The following is a 21038-nucleotide window of genomic DNA, read 5'->3' on the forward strand; positions in this document are numbered from 1 at the left end:
TAAATACAATCCTGAGTGGTGGCTCAACCAGCTGGTGACATATTAGCCACTGAAGAGAAATAAACCTCATCCAAGATGGGATAGAATTCTATAAACTCCATAAGAATAAATCCCTATGCAACCAATAAGAATATAACAGGAGCTGTGCTGATAAAAACGGGTCCATTTAAAAAATGGAAGTTGTTAAGAAGTGGTACAATGTTTTAGTCATTTTTCATGGTCAAAGGAAAAATAAGTATAAAGTTTTCTTAGAAATTAAAATGAATAAAAAGACCCAACAAAGCAGCACTAATATAGAGATTTTATTTAAACTGTATTGAATTTTTACAGCACATTGCATGTTTGTCACAACGCAACTGCACAGTTTGGATTTTTGGCCACATCATGTCACTTACACCCACAAGAGCTCTGAAAGGAGTATTTGATGAATACATCTGAGCCGAGAGCCCAGAGTCTCTCTCCAAGGCCATGCAGTTTGTTCACTGATGGGACAGTCCCTCAAAACAGCCACACAAAGTAGACAGATACAGTCTCCCCAAATGTTACCAATCTTACTCCCCCTGAAAACAGGCATAGTGAAGTGCAATGAAAGTCAAGTTACTTAAAAAGCCACCCACAACTGGCAGTAAATTTTAATGATTGAGAAAATGCTTAAAAGAATTTTACGTATCAGAGACAAGGAATAGTTTGTTACTTTTTCAGTGATCTCAGGAATTTCCCAGATACAAAATCTCCATTATTCAACTCCATTTAAATGAAAAAAAGGTTCTGCTAGGCTGACCTAAATACACCAAAACTTTTTAGGTTACATCCATGGCAAGTATAAAAGCAGCACAGATGCTTCTCTGTAGGACTGAAGAAAAGGTCAGGACAAATAACAATTCTTGTTCTAAATGCAGATCCTAGTTATTTTGGAATGAAAAAAAATTTTTTTTTCTAGAAAGCAACATGAAAGTAGCAGTGAGAAAGATGACTACCATAGTTTTAAAACAAGTTAAGCCTAAATGTTATTTACCTTTTATACACCAACAAATTAAAGAGAATGTATAAAGGAAGTCCTAATGGTTTCATTATAGGCCAAGAAGACTGTATCTGTCCCAACCACAATACATGGCTATATCACGGTATCTTTTGGTTAAGTGCCACTGGTACATATTAAGATGATAAAACAAAATCGAAACCAAAATAATAATAACAACATTTGGTCCAAATGGACACATTTCCTCTCCCAATTTTGGTATCAAGGCTCTATTCTCTTCTGTTTGGGTTCCATTGTTAAGTGCACAGAAATAGACAGCAGCATTTGTACTGAAACCCTCACATACCAAACAGCATATTCTAGGAGGTAAAAACCAAATGCTAAATTCTACCCTCAAGGTGTCAAGTGTTCAGGATAAGAAGCAGTGTGACCCAGAGGAGGCAGCAGCCAAGGGAAAGACAACATGGGGGAAGTGGGCAATGGAACAACACCAACAAAAACCTTTGTTTTATTTTCATGCCAGGACAGGATTAAGGTGTAGTTCCTGTGTTAGCACCAGGACAACTAGGAAAAGTCAGGCGCAAAGGGTAGGGCACAATCAGCAGATAGTTCACAAGGATAATTTTTCCTTTTCCCTTCTCATTCTTTGCAATGCATACTTCAAGAGCTGCCAATGTGTAACAGAGATGACTACCTTCGCAGATCAGAACAACTGATTTCAGCCAGGACTTCACATCAGCAGAGTTTTCCTCAGCTCCCCAAAATGTCTCACTCCCTAAAATTGTCCCCTTAAACTGAATACTCACTGATGCTAGCCAATGAGCCAAGTGAAAAATACACCAAAACCTCCACTTGCTGAACCAGTCTTTAAACCAAACCCCACAGAAAGACAGTACTAATGCAACTAGAGAGAGTGCCTCTAAAGACTGAGCCTTCATGCACAGACACAGAGCACAGAGGTACAGGATATAGTTCATCTCAAATAGGATAGGAATTCCTACCTTTTATACTATAATCTGCTTTTTTCAATGGAGGAGAGATGGGTCTGGTTATCATTTGGAGTTTGGTTACACATATGCCTTTCTATTGCTGTTTGGGGCACTTTGAACCAGGCAGTATCTATGAAATCATCTTGTGACCCCCAGGAGAAAGAAGCTGGAGTCACTAACTCAACAGTAAGCTTATAGACCCTGGGTCTGAATCAGGACCATTACCCCAAAGTTAGGGTCTCACCAGTAGAGAACCTCCTGCCTAATTGGAATTCCTCTGTTCCAGTCTCATGGTACCAAGGAGGATTTCTCAAGACAGTATCTTTGAGCTCTCTGATTTCATTAGCCACACCAAGGAACCTTCCAAACTACACCTGAAGCAGATCCTCCCTTCAAACCTGCTAAAATTGGACAAGTCATCTCCTCTGGCATTCAACTGGAAGCTGTAGCAATGGGTTTCTTCAGATGTTGGCTCATGAGTTCCCTGGCACGAGATACTTGAATGTGTTCATAACATGAGTTACAGACGAGAACTGGGTCATAGAGTTGTTGATCAGGAATGGGCAGCTTCAGGTGACAGCATCCAGCACAGAATACATTCCCACAATTTCTGCCAAAGCACAAAGAGGGAAGAGTTCATCAGAAATGCCAATATACTGGGCCGAGCCCATGGCGCACTCGGGAGGGTGCGGCGCTGGGAACGCAGCAGCGCTCCCGCTGCGGGTTCATATCCTATATAGGGATGGCCCGTGTGCTCACTGGCTGAGCGCAGTGTGGCCAGTCTCAAAAAGGACAAAAAAAAAAAAAAAGAAATGCCAATATACTGAGAATGAATGATAGTCTAAAAGGCTTTCCATAAGTAAATGAAGAGAAAAGTTGGGAGCAAACAAAAATAGTTCCCATAAAGACATCTCCATTTTCAGATTAATTCAGTTAATTCATATGTACTGCACTGCTTTATGAGTCATATTGAGTCATACAAAATATCTTACCTGCAATGGTGTCTTCGTTTGGCCAACCAGAATTCACAGTCACAGTTATAGCAGTGTGATGCCATATGGTCTGGAACCCAGCGAGTCACCTAAGAGAAGACACAAAGAAAAACTCCAGGTCCTTGTCAATGGAGTGGAAAAGCAACATTGCAACAAGGAAAGCATCGCAGGAGAAATGACAAGGCTGATCTTTATAACACCCACTACTTGCCTATAAAGACAACACTCAACTGGGGAAGAGCTCAGTTATCTCTGAGAAATATGAAACTTACTCGCTTGCACAAGTACCCAGCACATTCTGGCCTGGACATACCTCTGTTTCTTTCTTATCAACAGGTTCCCAGCTTGCTTCTGAAAGGCAGTCTTCACTGTGATCAGAGCCAAAATCCTCTGTATCACTGTCATCTGACTCCTTCAAACATGTCTGAAGGAAAGGAAAAGACATCAACATCATCTTCATCATTGCTAACACTTATTGTTTACTATGTGTCGGGCACTGTTCTAAGAGCATTACATGCATGAACTTATTTAATTCCCCACAACAGTCTTATGATGCATACTATTATCCTCACTTTACAAATAAAGAAATTAAGCCACAGAGAAAGTTAAGAGGTGATAAGTAGTAAAGCTGGGATTTGAACCTAATATTCTGGCTTCAAACCCATGCTCTTAATCAATATGCTATACCACAGTACAGAAAGATCCTCTCTCATTACGTTCTAAACCAAGGGTTGGCAAACTATGGCCCACAGACCAAATCCAGCCCACTGCCTATTTTTGTAAATCAAGTTTTGTTGGAACACAGCTGCATTCATTTACATACTGTCTGTGGCTGCTTTTGTGTTACAACAGCAGTGCTGAGTAGCTGTGACATAGACTACATGGCCCACAAAACCTAAAATATTTATTATCCAGCCCTTTACAAAAAAAGCTTGCTGACTCCTGTTCAAAGCATCACCCTGAATGGTAAGAAGTTTTTAGCCCTGTCCACTCCACCAGCAGAGAAGTGGGCAGCAGGCAAGTGGGAGTGCCTTAACAGAAGGAAGGGAAGTATCTGTGTAGATAGCAAGGTATTATGAAGAAGCTGGCTCCTCGAAGATCTCCCAGGGCTGTATTGCCAGAACCTGAGGCTGCCCAACACAGCAAAGCCTAGATGGTCCTTATCATCTCTCAGCTGGATTATTCCAAAGTGTCCTAACCAGCCTCCCAATCTGAATCTCAACTGCCTCATCAAAATTCTACACTGTTGCTAGAACAGTTTTTTTTTAAATACAAATCTGATCAGATTACTCGCTGGCCTAAAATTTTATTGCCTTGATGGTAGTAAAATCAAAACAAGAAGGGCACACAAGCTAACCCAATCAATCCCTGTCTACTTTTCCCACCACACTACCCAACTCTCCCTCACAGTCCCAGCACAAATGTGTATGCCTGCAGGTACACATACACCCACACACAGCCCACCCCTTTGTGTAAGCCATACTATTGGGGTATCTATTGCCCTCATGCTTCTGCAAATGGTGTTTCCTTTTCACTATCTACCAAGCTAATATCACACATTCTTCAGCATTCAGCTCAAGCATTATCTTCTCAGGAAAGCCTTCCTTGACCTTTCACTCCACTACGGCCCCCTAACAACTGATTCCTCCTTCAATCATAACACTTAAGAACATCATTCTAATTGTTTACCTGTCTTTCATCCTATGGCACAAGCACCTAACTCAGCAGCACACAGCAAGTACCATGAGCAAATGTTGAATAGATGGCAGTTGGTGAATACTTACAAAATCATCCTCATAGTCCATGGGGGGCTCTGCTGGAGGGGCACAGCAGTGACGGATATCCAGCCTCATCTGAAGCTCACGCACCTGTCGACGTAGCTGCTCCACCTCTTGCTTGTACCCTGCTTCAATTTGCCGTAACCTATGCTGGATCACATCCGTGGGAAAGGGGAGTCCATCATCATCCAGATAGAGAGGAGGCACTGGAGAAGGACAGCTCAGTGGAACAGGCTTTGTGCTGGAGACTTGCTTTGGGTGACCAGACAACCACATTCGGTTGTTTTTTCCTCGTGGGCCAGTACAGTGTCCATTGGAATGACTAGAACAGACAGGAGACTTCACACCTTCTCTCTGGCCCCCAAAGCATGGCCCCATTGCCTGCATCTGCTTACTGCTTGACCTTTTGCTACAACAGCCATAGGAAAGCAGCCGCCGAGGGGTGGTCTCCCCACTTGGGAATGAAGTCACCATCCCTTGAAAGCTGTCCCAGTTGGACCCTAGAAAAGAGAATTCACTGATCTGGCTCTGCAATACTGGCTTTCGAGCCAATTCCAATGGCATTTTCCCAAAGCGAGGGTTTTCCAATAACTGCCCATTCCTATTACTTCCTCTTTTGCCAGCATCTTCCTCCCCATGGATCAGATCTGGTACTGAACTGGGCTGGTCCTGGTGGGAGAGACTTGTCACAGGCCGTGGGGGATCTTTGATGAGGAAGTCAGCACTTGCATCTAGAGGAGTCTGGCAGGCAGCACTCGGTGGGTTGCAAAGGGTGCCCAGACTGTGACCTAGAACACATCTGGAGGGCACACCCAGCACAAAGTCTAGCTGGGCCTGTTGGGGAGTAACTTTTACGAAGTCCTGGGAAGACTCAGGAAAATCACAAATTCCATCACTCTTGTTGGAAATGACCTTAGAGAGTGCAGTGACAGCTTCCATTTCAGAACAATGTTCAGGTGGCTCCCCTGCACCACCTAAAGTTCTACCCAACACGTCCTGGGCAGGAGGGTCTGAAGCTGGTGCCTTAGTCTCTTCTAGGACTTTAATCTCAGGATCAGAGGTGTTGCTCTTCATTTCCCGGGGCACTGTGGTATTAAGCAATTTATAACTTAGAGAACAGCTTTTGTGACTCTTAAAAGGTTTATTGCTCAAGTAGTCTTTCTGGCTGATGGGCAGAGCAGGAGGAGGTCCCATTTCTCCTATAGTCTGCTGAGGACCTCCTACCCCAGCTTCTACAAAGGTTGTCTCTGATCCCTCAGGACTGCTGTGCCAGGGCTCCAGGCCTCCTCTGACCTCCTGACAGTGGTTATTCAGGTTAGGGTCACTGGATGTGCGAGTCAGGGGGCTGCTTGTATCACAGGTAGAAAGAAGATCATCCATAGATCTGGTTTTAGGTAATCTGAAATGATAAATACAACACTTTCAGGTCAGGAAATGGGAGCCACATCCAAGATATAGAATCAGGTCATCAGAGCACTATCAAAGCCAGAGTTCACAAAAAATAATGACATTTAAGATTACAAATAACCAATGTTCACTGAGAGTCTGTTCTGCAAAAAGTGAAAGACATGGACCTCATTCTCAAGAACCCAGGATCTGTCTTCAGTTTTTGTCAGTACTCAACCTACACAATCTCGCTGAGCAATCTGAACCACTCCCATGGTTTCTAATTAGAAGGCTAATGCCTTCTAAATCTACTAATCCAGCCGGGCCTCAAACCTGATATCCCACTGCCTCTATCACAGTGAGACAGAAAGAAGATACATTTTGAAGCTAGACAACATTGGTTCTGACACTGGTTAGCTATATGGCTACAAGTAAGTTATTTAACCCCTCAGATTCTTGGTTTCCTTCTCTATGAAATGATAATAAATCATACCTTGTAGAGATGCTGTGAGCATTCCAAATATAGGCAACCAACCACAAACTTATTAAGACTACACTCACAACTTCTCAACATAGCTTTTTACAACCACTTAGCAGCTTTGTGCCCTTCTGACTACCAAAGCCCCATAGAAACTTCCCTCAGTTCTAGAGGCATTCGTATACACCAAAATGGGTAAAGGACATTTTCATGAATAGGCCACCCTGGATTTTAATGCAGTTGAAAGTCTTTAGAACAATAAAAGCTTCAGGAAAATTCACCAGGAAACAGTGGAGACTTCACTGGCCTCCTGTATTTAGATGCCTCAGTCCGTTCAGCCCATATGTAAAAATCCCCTAGGATTACAATATAGCTTATTTTAACTACTTCATTTGTTAAACTTTATTATAATAAATGTTTAAAAAATATTTTTAGGTTTGATTTTACTTTTGTGATCAATTTTGATTTTTTTTTTTATGGTATGCAATTCCAGGAAGGCAACAGCAGTGGTCATGAATAGTCTCTGGAGTCCCATAGGCAGGGCTCAAATCCCAGCTTGGCAACTTTTTAGCTGTGTGACCTTAACTTCTCTCAGCCTCAGTTCCTCATCTATGGAAGAAAGGTTAAAGTACCTACCTCTTAAAACCATCATGAGGATTAAACAGAATAATCCACATGAAAGCACATTGTTCAGTGCTTCCTATAACACAACACTGCACTTACTCTTTACTTTTTTATCTCCCTCTACTGAAGTGCATTGATGGCAGGACTGTTTCTTATTTGAATCCTCAGTACCTGCAAAGTACCATGCAAATGATTTGAGAAATAAATAAATGAGCTTTAAAACCTAACAACATCAAGTTTCCACTGCTAGGTGCCAATTGAATGGAATAGACCTGTGGGGTTCAATATTTAGTGTACATCAGAAGCCTCTGTGGATCTCCTATTACATAGACAACCAGGGACCATCTAAGACCTATTAAACGGGAATGACCAAGAAAGTAAGGTGTGGGCATCTGTATTTTTTTTAAAAAGTACTACAGCGGAACTGGCCAGTTAGCTCAGTTGGTTAGAGCATGATGTTATAACACCAAGGCCAAGGGTTCGAATTCCTATACCAGCCAGCTACCAAAAAAAAAAAAAAAAAAAAAGGAGGAGAAATTTGATCTCTCTGCATGCATACACCATGTGAGAACAAAACCCAGAAGAAGGCCCTCACCAAGATCATGCAGGCACCCTGATCTTAGACTTCTGCCTCCAGAACTGTGAGAAATAAATGTTTGTTGTTTAATCCACCAAATCTACGGTATTTTGTGCCGTCCAAACTGGCTAAAGCACATGCAAAACATTCACCAAGTTTCACGGAGTATATGCTGGGCCATAAAATCAGTCTCAATAAATTTCAAAAGACTGAAATCTTAAAAGAAACTTTCGAATAAACAAAAGAAAAGAGTATAAATAATTCCCATGCACTCTTCAACCGGATTCAAATAGCAACAGTCTGCAATCCTCCACAGCTGATTCCTATGTACACCAAAGGTTTAATCAACAATGCTGTATATCCCTGTACTGGTCAGCCCACCACTGCCAAAATAATAATAATGCTCGTATAGACAATAATGCCTGAGGAGTTTAGAACAAGGAGGGAGCTCATTCAGCTAGGGTGGTCAGAGAAGGCTACACAGAGAGGGTAGGATTTGAGCTGGACATAGAAGAATGTGTTAGACTTTAGTGGAAAAAGAGGAAAGAAAGCAAGACATATTTTACCTAGGGAAAGGTAGAACCAAAGATAAAATCAGTTGTTACAGAAACCGTTTCCTTCAAAATCTTTATACCGTTTATTCCTCTAAATCCAACTCTCCATCCTGAGCTACCTACAACACTCCTCGTCTTTGCTGCCAACTAATGTTTCAATCCCAACCTCCCTGTATCTCCTCTTTCTCCTCAAAATGGCTTGTCTTCTCAACTTTTCTTTTTTTTTCTCTACTGGTGGTGCTAATATTCTCCCAGTTTCTACACTCAGAGACTTGGGACCTCTTTTTGACTTTGAAGAGACTTTGGGTCCTCTTCACTATTCACTTGTACCCTCCAACTTTTAATCAATTCCATAGCTGCTAATGACTTCTCTACAGGGTTTCTGAATTTAATCCTTTCTCTTTTCCAGGGACTCTTCCCCTCATTTCTGAATTACTATAACAGTGCTGGCTGGTCTCTATGCCTCCAACTACCCAACTCACTGAGTAGTTCTCCAAAAATCCCACTGTCAGCAAGTCACAATGACTTCCTACAATGACTTACTATTTACAACTAAGTTGAAATAAACTTCACTGTACTGTTTAAAGCCCTCAATGACCTGTCCTATATTTCTTTCTATTCCTCAAAATAGCCCTTTCTCAACCCCTGCCATCTCCAGAGAGCTTCATCTTTTTTTTTAAGCTATTTCTCAAGTATCCTTGGATCCCCTCTTCACTGACCTTGTTGCCAAGCTCACAACTCCTTTTATTCCATTCATTTGTTTGTCCACTTAAGTTCCTATCATGTGCCAGGCCCTGAGCCTGGGACACAAAAAAGCCATGATTCCTGCCTGGTCCTTCATGAAAATTTCTTGAGTAAAAGAGCCACCAAATAACCCTTTTAAAAAACATCTCATTTCTCTAACAGCTTTGAACTACACACTTTCTTATTTGCTTAGATGCTGACTTAGAATTGTCCTCTAGTTGTTCTGTGTCTTCTCTTACAGCTTACAAGCATATTCAAAGTCAGACCAATATCTTCTATTTTTTTGATACAGCCCACAGAACCTAGTACAGTAGTAGACAACTTGCAGGTATCAAAGAAACATTTATTGAATTAATAAATTAGATACTGATTTAAGGCAATGACTATTAAATGGGTCACAGATCTTATTAAGAATTTGTTGAAGTTAGGAAAAGTACACTTATGAACCAACGCCCAAGTTCTGCATAGTTTGGGAAAGGAGAAAAATCACAGAATTCCTGAAGCCCATCGATGGTCCCGTGATAATGGAATCAGCTCAAAAGACTCAAAAGTCAATAATTTACAATGCTGGGTTTTTTGTTTCCCTTTATAAGTTAACTAATAATGTAAGTTACATTTTTTTTTCCTTTTTTGTCTTTTTTCGTGACCGGCAACGGATCGCAACCCTCAGTGTCGCGCCCGTACCGGACCGGGACCGGCAACGGGATCGCAACCCTCGGTGTTGCCCCCACACCTCGCTCAGCCAGTGAGCGGCCGGTCTGTATGTGGGATCCGAACCCTCGGTGGGAGTGCTGCCGCGCTTCCCAAGCGGCGCACTGTAGCAGTGCGCCACCGGGCCGGCCCTTAAATTACATTTTAACTTTAAAAACCTTCAGCCAACAAAAAATACCAAAATTTGAAATATATCTTTTGAACACAGCATTTTTCTATCTAGGAATTTATCTGGCAGAAATACCAGCACAAATACAAAAATATACATATAAGGTAATACCACTTAATTGTACATTTAAAAATGGTTTAGGGGGCCAACCCTGTGGCGCACTCAGGAGAGTGCGGCGCTGGGAGCGCAGCGGGTTCGGATCCTATATAGGGATGGCCGGTGCGCTCACTGGCTGAGCGCGGTGTGGGCGACACCACACCAAGGGTTGCGATTCCCTTACCGGTCACAAAAAAGACAAAAAAAAAAAATGGTTTAGGGCTGGCCAGTTACCTTAGTAGGTTAGAGCTCGGTGTTAGAACACCAAGGTCGAGGTTTAGATCCCCGTACTGGCCAGCTGCCAAAAAAAAAAAGGGTTTAGATGGTAAATTTAATGTGTATTATACCATAAGTTAAAAAAAAAAGATAAACATATAAGGATGTTCACTAAAGCCCTCCCTGTAATGATAAAAAAAAAAATTGAAATCACCTAAATGACCAATAGGAAAAAGATTACATGAATTACAATACACTCTAATTTTGGTCTACTATGCAGCCACTAAAAACAATAAAGTAACTTTATGTGTGCTGTCACGAAATGACAACTTAATACAAAGTGCAAAAAACAACTTGCAGAATAGGATGCAAAAAATTCTGATTTTGGGCCAGCCCGATGGCGCACTCAGTAGAGTGCGGCACTTGGGAGCACGGCGGCACTCCCGCCAAGGGTTCGGATCCTATATAGAGACCGGTCCGCTCACTGGCTGAGCGCGGTGCGGGCGCGACACCAAGGGTTGCGATCCCGTTGCCGGTCGCGGTACTGGCGCGACACTGAGGGTTGCAATCCCGTTACCGGTCATGAAAAAAGACAAAAAAGGAAAAAAAAAAAGAAAAATTCTGATTTTGTTTTTAAAAACTGTTTCTATATCAGAGTGTGAAAGTGTGGGTATATCTGTGTAGATAAATGTCTGGAAGGACACACCAAAGTGTTAACCGTGAACACCTGTGGGGACAAGGATCAGGAGGGAGGACTTTCACTTTCTACTTTTATATTGTTTGACTCTTTCTTTAAATAAAGAACACGTATTACCCTTATAATTTAACCATCCCTCATCCCACTTACCCCCAAATATTCCACCAGGAGATAACTTTAATTTTATGTCTCCCTTTAAATTCTGGCCTTTTTCTGGGGGAGTAATATAAAGGTCATTCCTCTGCTGGAAATCTATTTCCCTGAGTTAGATGCTTCTGGACACTAATTCTGGATATAGCAAAGGTTGCTACTAAGACAGCAAGCTCCCCATGCCTTGTATTAGTGAACAAAAATCAGGACCATGCCCACAGGAGGCTGGCCAGTTAGCTCACTTGGTTAGAATGTGATGCTGATAACACCAAGGTCAAGGGTTTGGATCCCCATACTGGCCAAACCTTCCTGAAATAGTCCTTTTTGTTTCGTGCTCCTCTCCCCTGCTTGGATATATTACACAGGGTGATAGCAGCTCCAGGGATGAAGGTAACCATTCTTATCGTAAGAGAGGACCTTGAGAACACACAGAGTACACCCCAGGCTAACTATGAGTCTTGGGCCAAGTTTCTCCTTCAACTGACTCAAGAAGTTGCTTTTAAAAATCTCATAAAAGAAAGAACAATATTTAGGCAAGATAGGAAGCAGTTACTGCTTTCCTAGTGGAGAGAGAAAAGAGCAAGAAGGGCTTTGCTTACCTGTCCAGAGAACGGCTAGAGAACTCCTGGCTCTGGGCCACCGGGGAAAGGTAAAGATCCATGTTTTCCTCTCCAAGTGTGCATGGAGATGATGCTGGCAGATAAACGGCTGTCCAGAGGTGCAGGGCCCGGACGTGACAAACAGGATGCAGGACCTAGGGAAGGAGCCCAATACTAGTGTTCTGTGAGACGTTCCTGGTCTTTTTTCCTTCCCTAAGCCTTTGGCTCTACATTCTCCCCACTAACTTGGGCTCTTTGCCCTACAGGTTTCCAGGTAGCACCTATAGGAAAAGGACTCAGACTTACCATGTCTGAGCCAGGTGTGTAAAGGAAATTATGAAAGTTCTTATTGCCTGCTCGTAGGAGAGCCCACACAGAGCAGGTCTGCTTGTAGATGTTGCGCTTCTCTCGTTCACAGGGGTTGTTGGCCAGGAACGTGCCATAGAGGCAGGAGTATGTATGCTGCACCAGTTTTACCTAGAGGGCCGAGACAGTTTGCATCTGGGGCCTCAGGCGAACATTCCCCCCAACCCTGGTCACAGGCTTTAGGACGTACCAGGAATGCTTCATTAAATTCAAACAGGCAGGGGAACTGCTTAAGCAACTGATGAACAGAATCAAGCCACTGGAGGAACACAGGACATTGTTCATTTTGGTCCTCTGCATTCTCCTGGTGGCCACAGCGATCTCCAAACTTGTGCCCAAAATCCAGCCAGTCAGATTCCACTAACACTTGGAAGCCCTGCAAAAAAGAAACTGTCCAAGTGGAAAGCCTCTCTGGAAAGGCTAGTGTGCTACTCCCCAGAGAACTGCCTGAAGCAGGGAGCTGGCAGCTTCAAAGAACAGGACTGAACCTTGAAGAGGACTCAAAGCCACCGATGTCCTCTACTGAAAGATCCCTAAGACAGATCCAGAGGGCCCAACACCTTACTCCTCCCACATTCCATCTGTTGTTTCCCATCCTGCTCCTCTCAATACCTCCAACGTCCTGTAATATGGGTCCAGTAATATTTTGGCCAGGGCTACAATCTGTGGTGTGCGGTCCCAGCCATCTGAGCAGTGTACCAGCACAGGCCGGCCTTCCCGGTCTACTGTATTAGCCACCAGCACAGCTGCTTTTAGCATCACCGACAAATGCTGCAGCCATTTGGTACTCTCCAGTGCCGACAACCAGCTACACAAAAGCAGAAATCAAATCAAGTTTATCAGTAAAGATTCTGAGGCTACAACAGTCTCCACCACCCACAGCCAGCTGCACCCAACAAAGGCCCCAGTGAGGGCTGAAACCAAAATGTCCAATCCATGGCTTTTGCCAAGAGATAGCCAGCAGGAGGGTAGAGAAGACAGGACATGAGGCAGATAAGAACTTCTTAGGATCAAGAGAGGAACTGGGAAGCATCACGTGTACATTAAGCCACTTTCTTTCCCCAGTTCTCTGTGTTGAGTAGGACAACTGATCCAAACAAAAGGAACCCAATGTCCTGTGACTGTGCCAAATTGCTGGCTGAGAAGTGGAAGAAGCATTCTTGGAAAGTTCAACCCACTTGGACAGTACAGCCCAATGCACCCAACTCTGCCCAGGCCTTCAGGTCTCCTGTACCTCCATACATTCCATCTCCCCATCTAATCTTCCAAGAAGAAGAAGTACTGGTAAAGGACAAGACTGGAGGGATGATGGAATCTGAGCAGGGAACACCTACTTGCTGGGATCCGGCATCTGGCTACACACAGCCCGGAGGTACTGGAAGCTGTTCCGGATGGCATGGATGTTGGCCATTCCCATGAACACAACCTCACAGTTGGGATAGTACTCTGTAGACATGATAGGAGAGTGGAGCATAAAAGCATGTCCTGTAAACAGGCGTCCAGGATAAGAGTGGTCCTAGCTGACAAAGCTTCCCTAGCAGTGCAGAATACTTCAGGATGGGAGCTAACTATACTTTCGAAATCTGAATCACAAGTTTATCTCTGGATATGCAGGAGCCACATACTACTAGTAGTAATAATATTACTGACAGATCACAGTAGTACTACTACTAAGAATGATAATATATAATAAATTCTTATAAATAGCTGCTCTGTGCCAATAATTTTATATATGCAACCTCTAATCATCCCAACAACTTTGCAAAGTATGTACCATCTCTATTTTACAGATGAGAAAATAAAGCTTAGAACGGATTAAACAACTTAAGCATAATTATAGCTAGTAAGTGGCTGAGTCCTGATTCCAAGCCAGGTTTCTTTGGTTCTTGCCACTACACAAGTAGCCCCCAATACCCTCTTCACCAAAGCCACACAGAGCACAGGCTGGCTGCAGACACTGGGCTAACAGTAATACCTTCGCATTCACAACCTCCACCCTTGGCCCGGTTAGCCACTGCCGCCGTGTAAGATCGCGCATCCAGGATCAGCAATTTCTGGGGAGCCGCTGTGCTCTCTACTCCAGAGCATGCAGTCAGAGAGGAATCTATTACACAGCAGGGAGAAGACCCTGGGTCAGCCAGCCACCCTGGCCCTGTGGCACTCCCTCTCAGAAGAGAGGAACATGCAACTAAAGACTCCTCACAACCCACAACCTCCCAAAAGGCAGGGACCCAGGCATCCTGCATGTTGTCATCTTCTTTCCAGCCTCTCACTGGGGACTCCCTGGAAGCCAAGAAGGCCAAGAAAAAGGCCTGTTCCCTGGGGGACCAGCACCACCCACAGCTTACCGAAGTCAGTGTCACATGTCTCGCTGGGATCACTATTCCCAGTGCTGAGGGAGCCCCCAGTGGCCCTTGTCCCTGGGTCCAGGGCACAGGCTTTGGCAATGGACGTGACCAGGTACTCATCATCAGCATTGCGCCAGCCCCACCAGCTGATCTCTGGCTGGCTGCAGCGGGCAATGGCAGCCCCATTGCGCAGGTGTCTGATAAAAGAGAAGAATCCATAATGCCTTTGGCATTTGAAGCTTCCAGAGGCCAACCACAGAGACCAATGTCTCCAGAGCCACAGGGGCTACCAACTCATCCAGGCCATGATAATACCAACCAAAAGCCTTAGCATCTCAAGAGGGCTTTACACTTTACAAAGCACTACCACACACATTTTCTCAAATGGGTTCTGTATTCCCAAGGTGACCTTGACTCATCAAATCTGCACAGCACCTGCTCCAGGTAGACACCCAGCAGGAGAACAAGGCATGAGCCAAGACCATGAAGAATCCCAAAGCTCATGGCTACTACCTGTCTCACTCTATTTTAGCTACAGTGTCCTTGTGTAGGAGTCATCAAACTTTTTCAGTAAAGAACTAGACGATAAACTTTTGGTTTTGTGTGTCACAATCAGTCTCTGTTATATATTCTTTATGTTTGTTTTTGTTAAAATCATCCTTTAGGGGCTGAGCCCGTGGCACACTCGGGAGGGTACAGCACTGGGAGCGTGGCACCGCTCCCGCCGCGGGTTCGGATCCTATATAGGGATGACCGGTGCGCTCACAGCGCTCACTGGCTGAGCGCGGTGCGGCCGGTCTCAAAAAGGACCAAAAAAAAAAAAAAATCACCCTTTAAAAATGTAAAAACTGGGGCCAGCCCGTGGCTCACTTGGGAGAGTGTGGTGCTGATAACACCAAGGCCATGGGCTCAGATCCCATATAGGGATGGCCGGTTAGCTCACTGGGAGAGCGTGGTGCTGACAACACCGAGTCAAGGGTTGAGATCCCCTTACTGGTCATCTTTTAAAAAAAAAAAAAAAAGAAAAAAATGTAAAAACCATTCGTAGTTCACAGGCCGTATATATAAAACAGGCTATAGGCCGGATTTAGTCTGCAGGCCAGTTTGATAACCCCTGAACTAATGCAATATTTTACACACACAAATCCTCAAAAAAAAGGGAAGTGAATAAACTCCTCCAAAAGCCTCATTCTTAGGAGAAAAAACTGAGGCTATTTTTGTTTTTAAATTATTTCACAGTCACTTCCCCACAGGGTGTCAAGTCCTAGTCAATCAGGCTGCTTAAAACCTCTGATTTTGACTTTTCCTTATTGAATAAAAAACAGCCTCCCTATGTCCTGTCCCCCACTGTCTCACCTATACACAACCACAGGGATCCGTTTCCAGGAGCGGAAGGAAGCCACGTTCTCCAGCTCTTTATCTGTGATCCACACAGGAACCAGCAGCTTCTGGGGGTAACTGGGGCACAATCTGAGAAGAGATCAGATGGGGTCACCGAACTGGGTCTAAGACATCTGACAAGACAACCCCTGGAGATGGCTTTGTGGGAAGAAGGGCTGGGAGCCCTCCCCCCTCACAGACCCAGGAGCCGTGCCCACCATGCTTTTCCAAACGTAGAGGTTTGGGTCTGGCTTGGTGTTTTGGTCCCCCACCCTTGCCCTCTCACTTGTAGTTGCTGTTGATATGCGAGACTCTCCAGACGTTCTGCAGGTCAAAGCCCATCCTTGTGAGCTCCGCCTCCTGCCGACATCGTATGTGCTCTCCTGAAACACAGCCCCCATGCCTGTCAGCTGCCCAGCACGCCAATGTCCGTGGGTGGAGAAGGGTCATGAGAACCAAAGGATGGGAGGAAGCCTCCCAAAGAAAACAGCCTGGCCTTACCTGGCTGACACAGGTGAGTATGCTGATCCTCCTCGGTCAGCCCCAGGCGCCAGGCGTGGTAGGCAAAGGCAAAGAGGTCCTCAGGCTTGGCGGGTCTTGCTGTGGCCCGGCTTAGCCGTGAAAGCCACTCTTGGCACTGCTTAAAAGTGGAGAAGTGGCACCTGCCAGGCAAGAAGTCACAGGCCTGGGTGAGACAAGGGGCGGGTGTGCCATGGGGCCATAAGGGTCAAAAACACAGCCACAGGAAGTCTGTGAGGAAAGAAGGCTGCAAAGCAGGAGGTAAGGCAATGAGGCCCCTCGGGGGGGGGTGGGGGGGGAAACCAGGGACACTGACCAGCACCCCAGAGAAGTTATCTCTGTGAAATGTCTCTTCCCAAGAACTCCTGTGTTTGAGATATTTGTCTCTCATGTCTAAACGCTAAACATTAGTCCTGAACGTCTGCACTCCTAGTCCCTACTCTACCAGGCCAGTGTTACCTCCCAAGTCACCCTAACACAAACCTTCTGCCTCAGGCAGGAAGGTCTGAGCACATCTTTCCTATCACCTTGTTTTTCTTCTTTTGCTTGATGATGTCTCCTCTCTGCCTAGCAACATCCTATGGATACTTCAAAGACACTTTCAGTCCCACCTCTTCCTTGAAGCCTTCCCAGCCTATTCCATTCCACAGACTCCTTCCTCTTTTGATTCTTAATGTGCTTGGAGTATTAAACAATAAGTTTTTCCATACCATATTGCCACATGTTAAGTCTTCCCTCAGCAACCAGACTTTAGCCTCCTTGAAGGGAAGGACAATGTGGATTCTCCTCTATCCCCTACAGACCTAAGCATATGGTAGGCTCTAAAATAGGCATCCTTTTAATTATCCTTGGAGTTATCCCAGGTTCCTCTTTCTCTCATATCCAATCTGTCATCAAATCCTGTCACCTCTTCCCTCAATATACACCCAGAATCTGACCACTTCTCACCATTTTGACTGCTACCACCCTAGACAGGCAACCACGATCTCTCACCTGGGGAACTGCAGACTTCCTAACCAGCCTCCCAGCCTGTCTTTGCTCTTGCCCCCATTCTCTTCCATCTGTTCTTAATACAGCAGCCTGAGTGACTCTATAAAACATTAATCAGATCACGTCTCTCCCTTGCTCAAAACCCTCCAATGGTTTCTCATTTCCCTCAAAGTAAAAGCCAGCCATTATGACAGTCTGATACCCCCCTTTGCGCTCAGATCTTATATCACACTACCCTCACCCACACACTCCATTCTAGCTACACGAGCCTCCTTGCCATTCTCCCAATACGCAGGCACAGGCACGCACCTTCCTCAGGGCCTCTGCACCTGCTGTTACCTCTGTCTGGCACCTTCTTCCCCCAAAGATTCACAGGGTCACTTTCTTTGGGTCTTGACTCAAATATCTCCTTTTCAGTGCAGGCTTCTCTGATCACTTTGTTTAAAGCTACAACCCTCACCCCCCATAGCACTCCATATTCCTTTTCCCTGCTTTATTTTTTTCCTTCACACTTACCATCACTTAACATATTTTACTTATTATTTGTTATTGTTATCTCCCCATTGGACTATAAGCTTCATGAGGGCAGAAAATTTTGTCAATTGTTCCCTGCTATGCCCCCTGCTGTGCTTAAAACAGTCTGGCATAGAGTAGGGTACTCAATAAATGTATGTTAAGTGAATAAATAAATGAACCAACAATAATGTGAGTGCTCTATGCCAGATACTATCCTAGGTGCTTTTACACACATTATCTCATTTAATCCTTATGATGACTCCATGAGCTAAGAATTATCCCCATTTTTTCAGGTCAAGATACTATGGGTCAGAAAATTGACCTCCCACTCTGATGTTAAATGAAAGATAAAAAAGAAGAAAAAGAAAATTGACCTCCCAACCAAGAACAGAGTTTTCACCTTTTCCTCCAAATGGGTAAAGTGGGCAGTATCTTTCTTCTTTTGCTTCAGAGAAACCCTTCAGCAGAGTGGTCTGAACAAGACTAGGGTCAAGGGACCTGAATGAGTCCCCCTTCTTCTCACCTCACCACTTTAGAGTCCTTGCAGGCAATGTGCAACTGGAACATATCACGGCTCTCCACACTGTCAATCATCCGAAGAGGGACCTTTAGAAGAAGGGCAAACTGAAGTTCAGACTCCCCACTCTCAGCACCACTCCCCATCTGCCCCAAACACCTGTGCTGATGTATCAATAGAAGGAAGGAAACCACCATTTATTGAGGGCCCTTTAAGTGCCTGGTAACTGTGCTGGCTCCACTACATATGTGATCCCAATTAATCACAATAACCCTGCATGGCAGGTGTTTTCACCCCATATTATTAAGGAGAAAATCAAGCCTCAGTCAGGCGGCTTGACCAAAGTCACACAGCTGGTAAATGACGGTACAGGAAAAGAGCCCAGGCTTGCTTAACTCCAAAACCTACACTCTTCCAGCAGCTCAGAAGGGCCAGCAACAGAGTAAGGGAAAGAGAGAAAGAGAGAATGAGCCAGAGAGACAGAAAGACAGACCTATAGCTAGGAGAATGTGGCAGAAAAACAAGAGGTCGGTGAGAAAGAGAAGAGAACCCCAACTTTTTTTGGAGACATGATTAGGAAGAACTGGAACAATCCCACCTTGAACCTTACAGGGATTCTAGCTTGGGTGTGGGAGAGTAAGACAGGAACTCACGTTGATGACAGAATCCTTGAACTTGATATGCAGCCGGTAGTTGGAGATGGCAATGAGGGCATCGGCTGCCCGGCCCAGGAACTCCACTCCCTCACCCTGCAGCACTGTGAAGGGTACCTGACAAGGGGCAGAAGGACCTTCAGTCCAGAAGTGAGTCACCCCCTCCACCTTCTCCACAGCCCCTGCTCCGTGGGATGGGAAAAGCTTGACAGAGGCAGGAGAGGCACGTCCTCTTCACAGTAACAGCACCAGATAACAGTTGTACAGGAAAGCTGCCTCTCCTTCCCTGGGGCCAAAGGCTCCATAGCACATATAAAGACAGACCCACTCCGCCCCAGAGACCAGGGAGCAGGAAGCCAGAGCTCCAGTACTAGGACTCCTTGCAGATTTTTGGGGGGAGGGAGGATGTTTTTCAACTGGGCAGGGAGCCCCACCCATCCTGGATCCCCAACTCCTTCTTACCTGAAGATTCTCTTCCTCCTTCACTAGTTCCTTGGGGGGGAACAGATCCTTGGCTTGGATGTACTCCAGGCTGGGGGGCCCCTCCTCGCCCTGTAGGAAGGCCACAGCCCTAAGTCACCAGGCTCTACTTGGCCCATCAGGCTCAGTCTGCTCCCCTCACCCACTGATAAATCCACAGACACTCTACACACACTTCTAAAGGCTCTGGTCACCAGAGGCGGAAAAAGAGACCTGGCTTGGTTGAAGACAGGGAAGTGTAGAATGGAGGGGATATGCAAGCCTATTATGCTTCAGGGAAGAGTGAAGGCCAAGGAGGAACTGGGAATCTGCACTCTTCATAGAAGGACTCTCCTGTAGAACCAAAATGTCAAAAATAGAGGAGGAGAGAAAACTGAGAAGAAAGTAAGAGTATGACAGGAGTGGGAATGGGAAAGTGCTGTCCTGAGGAAAAGGAGCCAAGTGTGGCAGCTGGTTACAGAGAAAGGAAGAAAACCAGGCACCTGTGGCCACTGAAGCTTCAGTCTGATGGGTGAAGGAGACAAAGAGCGGGGGAAGGGGGGCGGGGGGGGGCTGGTCTTATCTTCCTGTTAGGCCCACACTGCTGACAAGCCCCCACTACCTGCCTGCTGATCTGAGGGGAATTCCTGAGGAATACCCACAGCAAGCAGAAGTAACTCCCCTCCCAACCACCAGAGAGGAGCAAAGAGGGGATCCACGCACCTGGGAGGAACCAGAAGACCCAAGGACAGCCAGGGGAGAGAGAGGAGGCCTGGCAGACACCCATGGGGGGAGGGGTGTGTGGGAACATCTGAGAGGGCAGATGGGAGAAGCTGGGAAGGAGCATTAGCCAGAGGGGGAGGAGGGGAGGACTGGAAATGATGCAGAGGTACGGAACCCTGCAGAGACAGGGAAGATGGAGAAAAGAGAGGTTGTCTGGGGGACAATCAAGGAGAAAAGACTGGCATGTCTGGTGAGGGATGGAGTGGTGTAAGGGGGTTAGGAACTTGAGTCTGGGAGACAACTCACAGACATCCTGTGCCCCCTGACCAGCCCCCTAACACCGCATACAGACCACTACCCATATCCCATATCCCCAAGGAAGGATGCAGCGGGTGGGACCAAGATGGAGAGGCGGAGGTAAAGGGATGTACCCCGCAGGGCGGGGCCTGGAGATCTGCAGTCAAGGGCAGTGGCTGCGGGGCCAGGTTGGGCTACGGAATTTCTATCCCCGGCCGTCGACAATCCCCGGCACCAAAGATTGAAGCAAGTCCAAGAAGGAAAAGGGTTAACTCCCACCCCCCATCCCCATCCCTTGCCCCCAAACGTTCGGGTCTGGCCAGGGGCTTTGGAAAGGGGGATGGGCTAAAATTTAGTATCTCAAGGTCTAGCCCTGGGCGGGGCTGCGGGTGCAGCAAGCGTTGGGCCCCCTGGCCCCCGCAGGCAGGGCTGGCACTTACGAAGCAGCTAAGCATGGAGCAGGAGACGCGGGCGGTCAGGCTCATGGTCGCAGGCGATGTGGGCCAGCGCACATGTCCCCGGAGCCGCTGC

General features: G+C 45.7%; 1 protein-coding gene across 2 annotated transcripts in view; it reads right to left on the reverse strand.

Annotated features, from left to right (window-relative positions):
• Window positions 1-283: 283 nt before the first annotated feature.
• MTMR4 (myotubularin related protein 4) overlaps window positions 284-21038 on the reverse strand; it is a 24743-nt gene continuing 3988 nt past the window's right edge. The window contains exons 1-18 of one of the 2 annotated variants that reach the window (XM_008571264.1): window positions 20948-20981; window positions 19491-19580; window positions 19029-19145; window positions 18382-18464; window positions 16335-16495; window positions 16120-16216; window positions 15810-15923; window positions 14454-14650; window positions 14081-14209; window positions 13440-13551; window positions 12718-12913; window positions 12296-12481; window positions 12046-12216; window positions 11740-11894; window positions 4745-6137; window positions 3274-3384; window positions 2961-3049; window positions 284-2578 (exon numbers count right to left, since the gene is read on the reverse strand). In XM_008571264.1, the coding sequence (XP_008569486.1) occupies window positions 2401-2578; window positions 2961-3049; window positions 3274-3384; window positions 4745-6137; window positions 11740-11894; window positions 12046-12216; window positions 12296-12481; window positions 12718-12913; window positions 13440-13551; window positions 14081-14209; window positions 14454-14650; window positions 15810-15923; window positions 16120-16216; window positions 16335-16495; window positions 18382-18464; window positions 19029-19145; window positions 19491-19580; window positions 20948-20962 (3594 nt within the window). In that variant the 5' untranslated portion in view covers window positions 20963-20981 and the 3' untranslated portion in view covers window positions 284-2400. Of the gene's footprint in view, window positions 2579-2960; window positions 3050-3273; window positions 3385-4744; window positions 6138-11739; window positions 11895-12045; window positions 12217-12295; window positions 12482-12717; window positions 12914-13439; window positions 13552-14080; window positions 14210-14453; window positions 14651-15809; window positions 15924-16119; window positions 16217-16334; window positions 16496-18381; window positions 18465-19028; window positions 19146-19490; window positions 19581-20947; window positions 20982-21038 lie in introns of those variants that run through there. The other variant, XM_008571265.1, reaches the window with a different exon arrangement.

Source organism: Galeopterus variegatus, unplaced genomic scaffold, assembly GCF_000696425.1.
Source record: "Galeopterus variegatus unplaced genomic scaffold, G_variegatus-3.0.2 Scaffold673, whole genome shotgun sequence".
NCBI lineage: Eukaryota > Metazoa > Chordata > Mammalia > Dermoptera > Cynocephalidae > Galeopterus > Galeopterus variegatus.